Source organism: Curcuma longa, chromosome 10 (genome assembly GCF_044706935.1).
Source record: "Curcuma longa cultivar G26 ecotype Majalengka, Jawa Barat chromosome 10, ITB_CL_G26_1.1, whole genome shotgun sequence".
NCBI lineage: Eukaryota > Viridiplantae > Streptophyta > Magnoliopsida > Zingiberales > Zingiberaceae > Curcuma > Curcuma longa.
In genome coordinates this window covers 3,907,542-3,921,697 of record NC_133870.1, presented here as the reverse complement: position 1 = coordinate 3,921,697, position 14,156 = coordinate 3,907,542, and the positions used below count along the sequence as shown (strand labels likewise).

At 36.4% G+C, this 14,156-nt stretch overlaps 1 protein-coding gene across 2 annotated transcripts; it reads right to left on the bottom strand.

Annotated features, from left to right (window-relative positions):
* Positions 1-4,871: 4,871 nt before the first annotated feature.
* LOC141836727 (U11/U12 small nuclear ribonucleoprotein 59 kDa protein-like) lies at positions 4,872-9,420 on the bottom strand. Of its 2 annotated transcripts, none has more exons than XM_074724240.1 (6): positions 9,169-9,420; positions 8,757-8,915; positions 8,270-8,672; positions 6,022-6,105; positions 4,987-5,052; positions 4,872-4,903 (listed from the first exon to the last, which is right to left on the bottom strand). In XM_074724240.1, exons 2-6 carry the CDS (start codon positions 8,906-8,908, stop codon positions 4,892-4,894), a joined length of 717 nt encoding a protein of 238 aa, XP_074580341.1. In that variant the 5' UTR covers positions 8,909-8,915; positions 9,169-9,420; the 3' UTR covers positions 4,872-4,891. The 2 variants fall into 2 exon arrangements, with proteins under 2 accessions (XP_074580341.1, XP_074580342.1); XM_074724241.1 differs by having other exon boundaries at positions 8,279-8,672.
* Between the last annotated feature and the right edge of the window lie 4,736 nt (positions 9,421-14,156).

Below are 14,156 nucleotides of genomic sequence, written 5' to 3'. Positions count from 1 at the left end.
TATAGATATTATCACCCAACCAATTACCAGGGGCGGCTCAAGCTCACGGGAGACCCTAGGCGAATTTCTTTTAAAATGATTATTATTATTTTAAAAAATTTATCTCATCCTTTTTATTCGGACTTGAGACCAACAATGGTGGGTTTAAAAATTTTTTAAAATAAATTAAAATATTAATTTTAAATAATAATAGAAATTGAAAAATGAATATTTACTCTGATAATGAACGATCTACTGAGAATTAATAATAGAACGGAAGTAATTTACGATCTACTAAGAATTAATAATAAAACGAAAGTAATTTACCTTGATAGTCCGCCTTGTCAGAAACGATCCACTACCCCCTCGAACGATTCGTCAAAGGACTAATAGAAGAACAACTGGATCAAGGTGCGAGGGAATGGTAACCCAATGACTTCCAGTGATTTAAAGAGCAACAGTTTTGGCTGAGAGCTCTCCTTAATCTTTGTCTGGCTCCAGAACCTAAAGAGATAGATAAAAAAAGTAAGATTTCTAAATTTTACAGGAGCAAAACTATCCTTGTTGATGCAATATCCTGACGAATACATCATTAGCAAACAGTTTGGATGTGTTAATCTTTTTGTTTCAAGGAAAATTTAAATGACAAGGAAATTTGAGAAGCAGAAATCCAATGAATCGATAGAAAGAATAAAAAACGGTGCAATGCCAAACAGATGCAATTAAATACTGAACTTAATGGTGTTCAATAAATCCTTGAAATAAGCAAGGTGTTCTAAACCACAAAACTAATTTTGTTGTTGCGGCGGATGATCCGACGGCTGAAATTAATGGAGCATCGGAGAGCCGACTGAAAGAAGCCTCCAACCTACACAAGCAGGAAGATCCAAAAGCCGTAATTGTGTAAGGAATAGGAAAACTATTGGGAAGCAAGCTGCCGATAACAAGGTTCTTGCTTCCTCCTGTTTGGAAGGCTTTGGAAGACAGGATCCAAAAAGAGAAGACCTTAATGCAATTCCACAAGGCATAAGCCAGAAGAACAGATCAACTTTACGCTTTTGCATCTAAAGTAACATCCGTAGAATCAAAAAGCACAAACAAAACAAAACAAAACAGAAAAGGATCTTTAACAATTCGATCAACAAAATAGAAAAGCCTCCAACCTACAAAGCAGGAAGACGGTTTCGCCTGGCGGGCCGGCGGTGGCGCCTGTTTGAGCTCGGCTCGCTGTCGCTGCTCGCGTCGAACGGTCAAAGAAGAACGCGAAGAAGAAGCTCGGCTCGTGTCGAACAGTCGAAGAAGAGGGGCGAGGAACGGAGGAAGACGGTTTCGCCTGGCGGGCCGGCGGTGGCGCCTGCTTGAGCTCGGCTCGCTGTCGCTGCTCGCGTCGAACGAGTCGAAGAAGAACGCGAAGAAGAAGCTCGGCTCGTTGTCTCTGCTCGTGTGGATTCGTCGAGCGGTCGAAGAGGGGAGATGAAGAGCCGAAGAGGGGGCGTTTTGAAGAGGCGACATCGGGATGAAGAGGCGACATCGGGACGCGACGACATCGGGATGAAGAGGCGACATCGGGACGCGGCGAGAAAGAATGCGAAGGGACGACTTTCCGGATCCGGATTTTAATAATCTACCCTCCATTAACCCTAAATACCTTAATTTTTTTTGGGCCCCAATCAAAATTGGGCCCTAGGCATAGGCCTTACCCCGCCTATGCCTAAAGCCGGCCCTGCCAATTACGAAGTAAATTTTTAATTATTTTCATTGTTGAAAATGTTTTTTTACTATTGCAGTTGCAATAGGATAATAGCAAAGCTATCTTCAAAAATAAATATATCAAATGATACAGTCGATGTTTCTTCAATCGAACCATCCTTTTAGCAAGTTTGTTAATCCCTACAACCTTAGAAAATTGATTGTTATTTCGTATGTCAAAAATAAAATTATCAAATTAGTGCTTAAAATGCATTAACTCCATCAGAGAAAAATCAGATGGATAAAACTAAGCAAGCTGAAGTAATTTTCTCATATCATAAGCAAAAATGAATTTGATGAAATCAAGACAAGGCATACATAACAACAACTCTGTGTTCACTTCATTAAAGCTGATTGTTCAACTCTTAAAGTTGTAAATCTATCACTTCATAAATTGTTTCAATGTGATAATAGTGAAGATTCATCCTTCCTTTAATATTTCATCGTGATCTCCTATGAAAGATGAATAAATCTTCCATGTGCAGGATGACTACCTCATATTTAACACAAAATAAAGAAACTTTATTCAGCAACAAATCCCAACCATCATCTTTCATAATTTGCAGTTGATGTTTGCTTGATCTTACATGAATCATGGCAATTATGATGTCTTAATTTTTTTTCGTTGCAAAGCTTGCGACAAATTATTCGTGACTCTCAAGATATTCTAGTTCATTAAGTGCATCTGAAATATGAATTTATATTTTCCCATCAATTTCAACAAATTATTTGCTTGCACCCTTTACTTGTCATCTTTTCCCTCCTCTTCAATAATTAAAAGGGCATCAATAATTGAAAGATACAAGCATATTAAACTCAACAATGTATTAAATGTGAACTCTAACGTATACTTTCATCTCTTTTCAATATCTTGATTCATACCTCATCCAGTGAAAATATCACCATTGTAAATTCCTTCAATAACTTTTTCAAATTGCTTCTCATGAAATATGTCTCTTGCTTGCATGACACTCCAACAATATTATTCAACTGTGCAACAACATTAAAAAATAGAAATCCTCATGTGATTTTCAGTAATAGCTATAAGTGTAAGTTACAGTTGCTGAGCAAAATAATGAACATAATAAGTAGATTTATTCTCCATCATAATTAAGCTTTTTAAGCCATTTAACTCACCTCTCATATTTCTAACTCTATCGTATCCTTGTCCCCACAAATTAGATATAGATAGCCCATATTAGCATAATAAATTAAAGAATCAATAGTAGTCTTAAGTGATAAGATAATAGTGTCGCTTACATGTACAATGCCTAGAAAGTGTTCAACAATATTTTTCTTTCATCTACAAACCATAAAACAACTGTCATTTACTCTTTAACAAACACATCATGAGCCTCATCAACCAATATAAAATAATTCATCATCAACACCTCCAAGAATAAAATTAGTGGTTAAATAGGCAATGAATCTAATAATATCTTATCGAATATTATGTTATATCAGTTTGAGATTTAAGGCAGCATTGCCAGTGCAACTTTTCTTCAGTTAATTATGGTCAACAAGAAATTTTAATAGTTTAAGAAAATTACAATGATTGAGGGAGTTTGTTCGTCATTCTACATGACCACGAAATGGTAATCCTAGACTCACAAAAATCTTATGCAATCAATTGATGTTGTTAAATGAACATGATAATCGACAGCTACCTAACTAGATTGATTGACCAAACAAGTTTCAATATATTATTTTTGATTCATTAAGTCATAGTCGCCATCGTACACCTATTGTAAATGCTACTCTAATTTCCAACATATTCATGATTTCTCTTCTTTCTAATTTTTAAATCCCTCAGTAATAAAAGAATCACCACCATAATCAACTTTGAATAAATAGCAATAAAAGGTAGAAGGCCGCATCTTTTCCAATGTTGTACTCTAGCAAATTAAGATGATTGTTGAACTATATAACTAGAAATCTTTCGAACGCCAAGGAAATTCATAATTCTTAAGCTGCAAAAGGACTTTCAATTTTTACAAATACCACCGTAGAATAATTTTTCTTTCATCCATATTATACTCGAGGATATTCTTTCTTATCCCAGATTATTAGAATACTCGTTCCAATTAGTATTAGGAGATGGTTGAGGTGGTGGGAGGAGGACGTGGTGGATGGGGAGATGCCTTATTTGAAATAGTTTTATCTCACATTTTCTTAAAATAAACAGAAGTAGGACATATGGACAGATAAGAAATTTTCCATGTGTAACCTAAAACAAGGGCACAGAGGCTCAGCCACTTTAGTAGACTATGTTGGAGTACATAAAAAAAGTCAGAAATATGATGGTTAGTCAAAGGTAGTAATGCAATATGATATCTGATATCCTCCTACACAGTCTTTGAACCAGTTCTGAGACCAAGTTGAGGGAAAATATTATATTTATATATATATATATATATATATATATATATATATATATATATATATATATATATATATATATATATATATATATATATAGTACTTAGCACCCTATGACTAAATAGCCAATCTGAGACCAAACATACACATAACTAATCTACATTTAGCATGGAATTTATGTCAGTTCGCTTCAGCATGATAAGGTATACACTAATTAGAATGTCATACGATAAAGTTGCAAACCTCTTTTTTATGAGCATTACCTATATGCTTCACCAACGAGATTATAATGAAAAAGCTTAAACGTCACATCCATAAATTGCACTAAACATCAGCAGTATCAGTCTGATACATAACCATGGTTGTCATCACAGAAGCTATGATTGCCTTAAAATTGATGTTACAATTAGCATTCAAATTGCTTGTATAGTTTCAGCGTAACCTATAAGCTGAATTGAGAAGACTTTCCAGTTCATATAAGCTTGTCGGGAAAATTCAACTCGATATTTGTTTCAAAAGCACCTCTATCAAAGTGAATCATTGTTGCAAACTATACTAGCATAAAGCATAAGAAGAGGAGGAAATAACAAATAAAATAAATAAATAACCATCCAGGCAAAGAAGCCAGAAGGTTAGATGATTTCCCTAACATCTTACGTTACATATTATTTTAAACATAGGGAAAAAAAACTATAGAGCAATGAATTCTGTGAAAAAATGTCTGATCGTGTCACAGGAATACCATCTATATCAACAGCAAGATGCTGCCATGGCACATGGGCCATCAAAATACAATCTGTGAGAAATAATATACATTTTTTCTCAAGAGATCTAACAATAGAAAACAAACAATACAATAAACTATCCAAAATGTTTCACCTCAGATTCTAGTCTCTTCCGTTCCTCTTTAGCCTTAAGCTTTGCAATTTCTTTCATGCGTTCTACCTGGAATCACCACATTTAGCTAACCATTGCGAAAGTAATACTGCAGTCCAACGTAAGATCAGAAAAGTTCGTCCACATCAAATATGATTGAATAAAAACTAAGGTATGTCCTTAACAAATGAAATATGATAGATACTGAGTTCCATGAAGATATGAACATGTCAAACAGCAAAACACATGGAATTCAGTTAGCATATAATTTCCTTTTTTCATTCAATCTAACAATACCAACATATTGAAAAGGGTATTCCAAGAGGAACTAAAATATCAGAAGCAATATCAGGCATTATGCATTTGTAACTGATTAGTAAAAGTTAGTTGAATTGTTGCTTTATAAAAAAGAAGGTTGAAGATTGAAGCAAAACCAGGTCCAAGTTATCAAGGAATTTTAGGGTTAAAAGAAACTAAGGATACAAATTCATTGTTCAATAAAATTAGACAAATCATGCTTTAATGATGCTTCATGTTACTATTTCTTCATTGTTTCTAGTTGAACCTCACCAGTGTGTGATCCTGTTGTGCATAAAAACCATGAATCTTCTTTTTATTTTTTGAAAACAAAAAAGAAAGACTTCGTAAGGAAAAAGATTTGACATGAAGTTTTGTAGAAGTTGCATGTATAAAAGGATGATGGCAGCAACTGTGGTATCTCAAAGACACTTTCGGTGTAGTTATTCGGACTTGCACCTCATGAGTGATTAGGTTAAGAGGTCAAACTAAGCTCAACCTCAGTTCCACATCTTGTGCAACAACTAAACCAAATTTGACTAGTTGGTAAATCCAAATAGATTAGGATGGTATGAATTGTTTACCAAGTTGAACAATTACCTAGACAATAGTGTGGTAAAAGAAAATTACAAATAAGTTACTTGTCATGAAGCAATCAACAATCAACAGGAACCTAAAACAAGAAACTAAATTCTTACAAAATCATATCAGAAATTATAGATGTAACTAATCAATGACTACCTTGTGCATAGCCATGTCCTTGGCAATCTCCCTAGCTCTCCATTCATCAGCATCTCGATCTGCTTTCTGATGATCTTCTTGCAGCTGTATAACAAAAAAGACCATTTAACAACCAAACATGAATAGATGGCATATAATTAACACACATCTCTGTTACGCATGGATCATGACGAATAACTATAGGTTAGTTTACTATAAGAGACGGAATCAATAGGATGATTCAGAATAAAGGATGAAGCATGATACTGCTCTTTTGTTTGTCATACAATACTAATCATAGATCATTAGGTGTTTTTTTACTGAGGAAAGAGAAGGCCAAACTACCGGATTGTCTTACTAAGATAACAAGGTAAAATACATACTAGGATAATAGGGGCACTGGAGTATGAATGAGGCATCTTATGTCCAAGGGGACAGTGGAGTAATCACAATACCAAATCAAATGTTTATGCCCAACGACAAACAAGGGCCCAAAGTATGACATCATCTAATCAAATCAAATTGCAACACCACATCACTCAAAAAACCACCACAAGGGAAAGCTAATCCAATACGACAACATGAACTCAGCAATGAGACCTGGTGAGCAAAAGGAGCTCCCTTAACCATTTGTAGATATAGGTATAATGAACACCACAGAGAAACTCATAGCAGCAAAATAGTCCTAGGAATAAGGAGGAACTCAGCACAAAGTCATAGGGGCAAGCCATGCACAACCCCAAGCAGTTGTGCAACTCGATTGCCCATCGACTTAATAGTAGGTGCTTGATTGACAAAGGATGCAAAGCTGGTAGCTGTCTTGATGCAGCCCTAGTTCACAACCTATGCCAGTGGCATCCAGGATCCCAAAACTAGAGACGATAGATTCAATAACCTAGTGATTCCAGGCTGTTAATGGTACGTTGCCAAAGTTTGTTTGTAGCTCAAGATGGGCTCTCTATATTGCCTTCTGCCTCCAATTGCAAGGGTGATAGTAGATGAGGAGCTTACTGAAGTTGAGAGCATCACGTGATCTTCGATAAGGAGTCCTCCAAGTGCAATTCAATAGTAAACTCACTGCACATATAGGTCAAAGTGTTCTAGGCCCACTATCCAAGAACATGAAGTTAATGAAAGCGAGAATGATGCCCACATGATCTCAATGATTATTGGCAACATAAAGGATGATTGACCAACACATCTGGCCAACTCATGGAGGAGCAACTCCATGGTGCCAAAAAAAAATCAAGAAGAAATTTGAGGAGAGAGAAGGGTGGGTATCTCTGAGAAAGGGTGGCATTTGGAATAAGTCACCTTAATTGTGCAAGGGGGTAAGGAAGGTGGTGTCTCAGGTAGACTTTTGACCTTCCCTATCTTCAACAATTTAATGGTGCATTTATGATTCCAATGACAAGAAATTATTCAAGAAAGAATTCAAGGAAGGTGGTGTCCTGCTAAGATATCATGCAATCAACTTTAATGAAAACATATTTACTAACCATATCGTACACATAGGCATTTCCATTATACTAGGTGTCATATCTATATTTTTAACAAGAACTTATAAAAAAAGAAATGTATATGAAAGGTTCTTCACAAATTTAGTCATTATACTCATATAAAAAGTGATTTGAAGTAACCATTTTGTTTGTAATTTGAAATAAATTATTCTAGCATGTCTCTCCATTGAAATTATTTTATTCCAATTTATCAAAAGTGACCTATAGTTGAGTTCAGTAAGAATGACTGGCTATGATTATAATTGCTTTTATTTTACAAAATGTTATGTACCCACATAAATTAGTTTCTAGTTTAGCCACTGTCACTCCTATCAGAGTCCAAGGATGGTTACTTTTGAAAGCTACATTTCTATTAGATGGCCTAAGATCATCCCCCTTAATGGGAGCCTTATCCGCCGAGTGCCTAGACTAGAGAGAGTTGACCTCGAGCAGAAGTGGCAAGGTGCAAGGGTAGTGCTGGTTTAGTTTTTATTCCACCACTCTTCACAGGAAACCCTTGGGTGCACAAACACAGATGTTAAAGATCACCCAAACAAAGTCGCTTATCCACAACATCTTATAAAACCATAGGTGTTAGTAATTGTTTGGCTGTTTCAAAACATGAATTCCTAAAACCTTTCCTTCAAGAGGCAAAGAGAATGTTAAACAACAAGGGTCATAATAGTAAGCAGATTGAGAGTAGTTTTGCCCCAATATAAAGACAAATCACCATATGTTTGATGTCTAATTGAGGAAGTAATTTAAGAAACCTTGCGCACTTGTTCAGCCACACGTTTTCTTTTTCTTTTCATCCAAAGCTTGTTCCTCTTGCACTTCTGTAACTTGTTACTAAATCTTAGTGCTTCTGATCGTGCCTCCCATGGGACTGCTGGATTGTTAATGATATCAAGAGGAAGGAGTTGATGTTTAATAGTTGATGCTATCGAGTTTACTGCCTCTATTGACATAGATGTTTGAACATCAAGGCTGGTTCTCTTTGCTTCAATCAACTTGAAAATTTGCACAACATATTCATTCTCAGGACACTGAGAGAAATCAGGAAGAATCGAATCATGTGAAGATGGAGAGGGTTCTCCTGCTGATGAAGGAGCTTCTTTTGCATTTTGATTTTGTGATCTTTTAATTAAAAGCAATGCTTCAATTTCTTTCTGCCTGATAGGTAGGATTACTCGATTACTCTCCATAATAAGTAATAAAATGGGAAAACAGATGTTGTTAGGCGGTGCAAGCACATACATTGCTTTTGCCAAATCAATGGTTTCTCTCAACTTCCCCAGATGCCTATGCACATCCTTCGACTGCCAGAAGGAGGAAGAAGCAGATTGAATGGGATTCCATGCTGGAAATTGAGGCGGAAATGTGCCCGCAAAAAACGGCGGTGGAATCATAGTACAGCTGCAAGGAAAGAGATCAATTACATCAGGCATCAGAAACAGAACACGATGGCACAAACATCTCCTCCCTGTTCGGTTCGAGTATTATAGAGCCAAATCCAACATCCATGGAACACGAGGATGAATATCTAACTACAGCACGTATCAAACTAAAGGATTAAAAGAGCAAGTACGACATATCATCACAACCAGCGATCCTATGATATGAGACGTGATATTTTCGGGCGTTCAACAAGGAAAGAAGAAAGAAGCACCTTGTGATCGAACGAGCGCTAGAAGATTTGTGACTGAAGACGTCGACCGAGGAGAAGAGCGACTCGTCGCTTCACATCTCAATCCTTTCCTAGTTCGAGGACGCCACGTGCTTCGCAGCCACGACAGATCCGATGCCAGCAGCGCAGCGGCCGTCGCCGGCGACGAGGGGAAAGGGCTGCTTCTAGACTAGTCGATCCGAACCAGTGCAAGTTCTTACACGGACTTGGAGAAGCCGAGCGCCGGCGACGGGGGCAAAGGGCCGCTTCTAGACTAGTCGATCCGAACCATTGCGAGGTTATTCGTAGGGTTGGAGAAGCCAAGCGGGCCCACTTTAGGGGCCAACTTTCTGCACCCAATCACAAGGCGCGTGGCTTGCCAGGTTGCCGAGATTTGAGTCCCTAGACCGCGAGATTATTATTCTCGACCGGACGAAGTCTCCGAGTCGAACCGGAGGGGCAACTTAACGGACTTTTGCAAATCGGATCAGGCTAAGCTTCGCCCTGTTAATCCTACCTAAATTTTGACCAACATATGCATATTCCTGCAAATCAAGTTTATTGTCCCCGTGGCAACGGTGCCACGGTAGGACATTTAGGTTGTCACCCAGGTACTTACGATTCGATCCCCAACTACGACGTATTTATAAAAATTTTCCTCCAAATGGAGAGCGCAATCAAAGGATGCTGGACGTCTGGGTTGACCGCTGCGTGTACTTCCTGATTTATCCTGGTGGCCGGTGGAAAACTTTCGTAGAACCGAGCCGGTCATCCCAGGAATAGTCAATGAAACTAACTATGATTTATTTTATTTTTTTTTACAAATCAAGTTTACTCGTATCAAAAAAAAAGCATATTTTGATAAATAATTCATATGCTCTTAATAATGTATGTGAATGTGACAGTGAAAAAATCTACATGGGAGTTTCCTCAGCTCTATCGAGTTTGTTGATTCTTATATTAAGGTTTTCAGTTTCACTACCGAAGAATTTCAATTTCAAAGCATTTTGACCATTGCCTAACCAGGATTTTCAATCAAAGACGAATTTAATAGATTAAATAAATTAATATAATATATAATAAAAGTCATATATTAACATTGTATTTTTTACAATAATATTTTCTAAGATTTCATACTTTATAAATATTAAATAAGAATTTCATTATCAATTCAAACATATCTCACTCAATATAGATATTATCACCCAACCAATTACCAGGGGCGGCTCAAGCTCACGGGGACCCTAGGCGAATTTCTTTTAAAATGATTATTATTATTTTAAAAAATTTCTCTCACCCTTTTTTATTCGGACTTGAGACCAACAATGGTGGGTTTAAAAATTTTTTAAAATAAATTAAAATATTAATTTTAAATAATAATAGAAATTGAAAAATGAATATTTACTCTGATAATGAACGATCTACTGAGAATTAATAATAGAACGGAAGTAATTTACGATCTACTAAGAATTAATAATAGAACGAAAGTAATTTACCTTGATAGTCCGCCTTGTCAGAAACGATCCACTACCCCCTCGAACGATTCGTCAAAGGACTAATAGAACAACTGGATCAAGGTGCGAGGGAATGGTAACCCAATGACTTCCAGTGATTTAAAGAGCAACAGTTTTGGCTGAGAGCTCTCCTTAATCTTTGTCTGGCTCCAGAACCTAAAGAGATAGATAAAAAAAGTAAGATTTCTAAATTTTACAGGAGCAAAACTATCCTTGTTGATGCAATATCCTGACGAATACATCATTAGCAAACAGTTTGGATGTGTTAATCTTTTTGTTTCAAGGAAAATTTAAATGACAAGGAAATTTGAGAAGCAGAAATCCAATGAATCGATAGAAAGAATAAAAAACGGTGCAATGCCAAACAGATGCAATTAAATACTGAACTTAATGGTGTTCAATAAATCCTTGAAATAAGCAAGGTGTTCTAAACCACAAAACTAATTTTGTTGTTGCGGCGGATGATCCGACGGCTGAAATTAATGGAGCATCGGAGAGCCGACTGAAAGAAGCCTCCAACCTACACAAGCAGGAAGATCCAAAAGCCGTAATTGTGTAAGGAATAGGAAAACTATTGGGAAGCAAGCTGCCGATAACAAGGTTCTTGCTTCCTCCTGTTGGAAGGCTTTGGAAGACAGGATCCAAAAAGAGAAGACCTTAATGCAATTCCACAAGGCATAAGCCAGAAGAACAGATCAACTTTACGCTTTTGCATCTAAAGTAACATCCGTAGAATCAAAAAGCACAAACAAAACAAAACAAAACAGAAAAGGATCTTTAACAATTCGATCAACAAAATAGAAAAGCCTCCAACCTACAAAAGCAGGAAGACGGTTTCGCCTGGCGGGCCGGCGGTGGCGCCTGTTTGAGCTCGGCTCGCTGTCGCTGCTCGCGTCGAACGGTCGAAGAAGAACGCGAAGAAGAAGCTCGGCTCGTGTCGAACAGTCGAAGAAGAGGGGCGAGGAACGGAGGAAGACGGTTTCGCCTGGCGGGCCGGCGGTGGCGCCTGCTTGAGCTCGGCTCGCTGTCGCTGCTCGCGTCGAACGGTCGAAGAAGAACGCGAAGAAGAAGCTCGACTCGTTGTCTCTGCTCGTGTGGATTCGTCGAGCGGTCGAAGAGGGGAGATGAAGAGCCGAAGAGGGGGCGTTTTGAAGAGGCGACATCGGGATGAAGAGGCGACATCGGGACGCGACGACATCGGGATGAAGAGGCGACATCGGGACGCGGCGAGAAAGAATGCGAAGGGACGACTTTCCGGATCCGGATTTTAATAATCTACCCTCCATTAACCCTAAATACCTTAATTTTTTTTGGGCCCCAATCAAAATTGGGCCCTAGGCATAGGCCTTACCCGCCTATGCCTAAAGCCGGCCCTGCCAATTACGAAGTAAATTTTTAATTATTTTCATTGTTGAAAATGTTTTTTTACCATTACAGTTGCAAAGGATAATAGCAAAGCTATCTTCAAAAATAAATATATCAAATGATACAGTCGATGTTTCTTCAATCGAACCATCCTTTTAGCAAGTTTGTTAATCCCCACAACCTTGGAAAATTGATTGTTATTTCGTATGTCAAAAATAAAATTATCAAATTAGTGCTTAAAATGCATTAACTCCATCAGAGAAAAATCAGATGAATAAAACTAAGCAAGCTGAAGTAATTTTCTCATATCATAAGCAAAGAATGAATTTGATGAAACAAGACAAGGCATACATAACAACATCTCTGTGTTCACTTCATTAAAGTGATTGTTCAACTCTTAAAGTTGTAAATCTATCACTTCATAAATTGTTTCAACGTGATAATAGTGAAGATTCATTCTTCCTTTAATATTTCATCGTGATCTCCTATGAAAGATGAATAAATCTTCCATGTGCAGGATGACTACCTCATATTTAACACAAAATAAAGAAACTTTATTCAGCAACAAATCCCAACCATCATCTTTCATAATTTGCAGTTGATGTTTGCTTGATCTTACATGAATCATGGCAATTATGATGTCTTAATTTTTTTTCGTTGCAAAGCTTGCGACAAATTATTCGTGACTCTCAAGATATTCTAGTTCATTAAGTGCATCTGAAATATGAATTTATATTTTCCCATCAATTTCAACAAATTATTTGCTTGCACCCTTTACTTGTCATCTTTTCCCTCCTCTTCAATAATTAAAAGGGCATCAATAATTGAAAGATACAAGCATATTAAACTCAACAATGTATTAAATGTGAACTCTAACGTATACTTTCATCTCTTTTCAATATCTTGATTCATACCTCATCCAGTGAAAATATCACCATTGTAAATTCCTTCAATAACTTTTTCAAATTGCTTCTCATGAAATATGTCTCTTGCTTGCATGACACTCCAACAATATTATTCAACTGTGCAACAACATTAAAAAACATAGAAATCCTCATGTGATTTTCAGTAATAGCTATAAGTGTAAGTTACAATTACTGAGTAAAATAATGAACATAATAAGTAGATTTATTCTCCATCATAATTAAGCTTTTTAAGCCATTGAATTCACCTCTCATATTTCTAGCTCTATCGTATCCTTGTCCCCACAAATTAGATATAGATAGCCCATATTAGCATAATAATAAAGAATCAATAGTAGTCTTAAGTGATAAGACAATAGTGTCGCTTACATGTACAATGCCTAGAAAGTGTTCAACAATATTTTTCTTTCATCTACAAACCATAAAACAACTGTCATTTACTCTTTAACAAACACACCATGAGCCTCATCAACCAATATAGTAAATAATTCATCATTAACACCTCCAAGAATAAAATTAGTGGTTAAATAGGCAATGGATCTAATAATATCTTATTGAATATTATGTGATATCAGTTTAAGATTTAAGGCAGCATTGTCCAATGCAACTTTATTGATTAATTATGATCAACAAGAAATTTTAATAGTTTAAGAAAATTACAATGATTGAGTGAGTTTGCAGATTCATCATGACCACGAAATGGTAATCCTAGACTCACAAAAAATCTTATGCAATCAATTGATGTTGTTAAATGAACATGATAATCAACAGCTACCTAACTATATTGATTGACCAAACAAGTTTCAATATATTATTTTTGATTCATTAAGTCATTAGTCGCCATCGTACACCTATTGTAAATGCTACTCTAATTTCCAACATATTCATGATTTTTTCTCTAATTTTTAAATCCCTCAGTAATAAAAGAATCACCACCACTTTACCATCAACTTTGAATAAATAGCAATAAAAGGTAGAAGGCCGCATCTTTTCCAATGTTGTACTCTAGCAAATTTGGATGATTGTTGAACTATATAACTAGAAATCTTTCGAACGCCAAGGAAATTCATAATTCTTAAGCTGCAAAAGGACTTTCAATTTTTACAACTACCACAGTAGAATAATTTTTCTTTCATTCATATTATACTCGATGATATTCTTTCTTATCCTAGATTATTAGAACACTCAT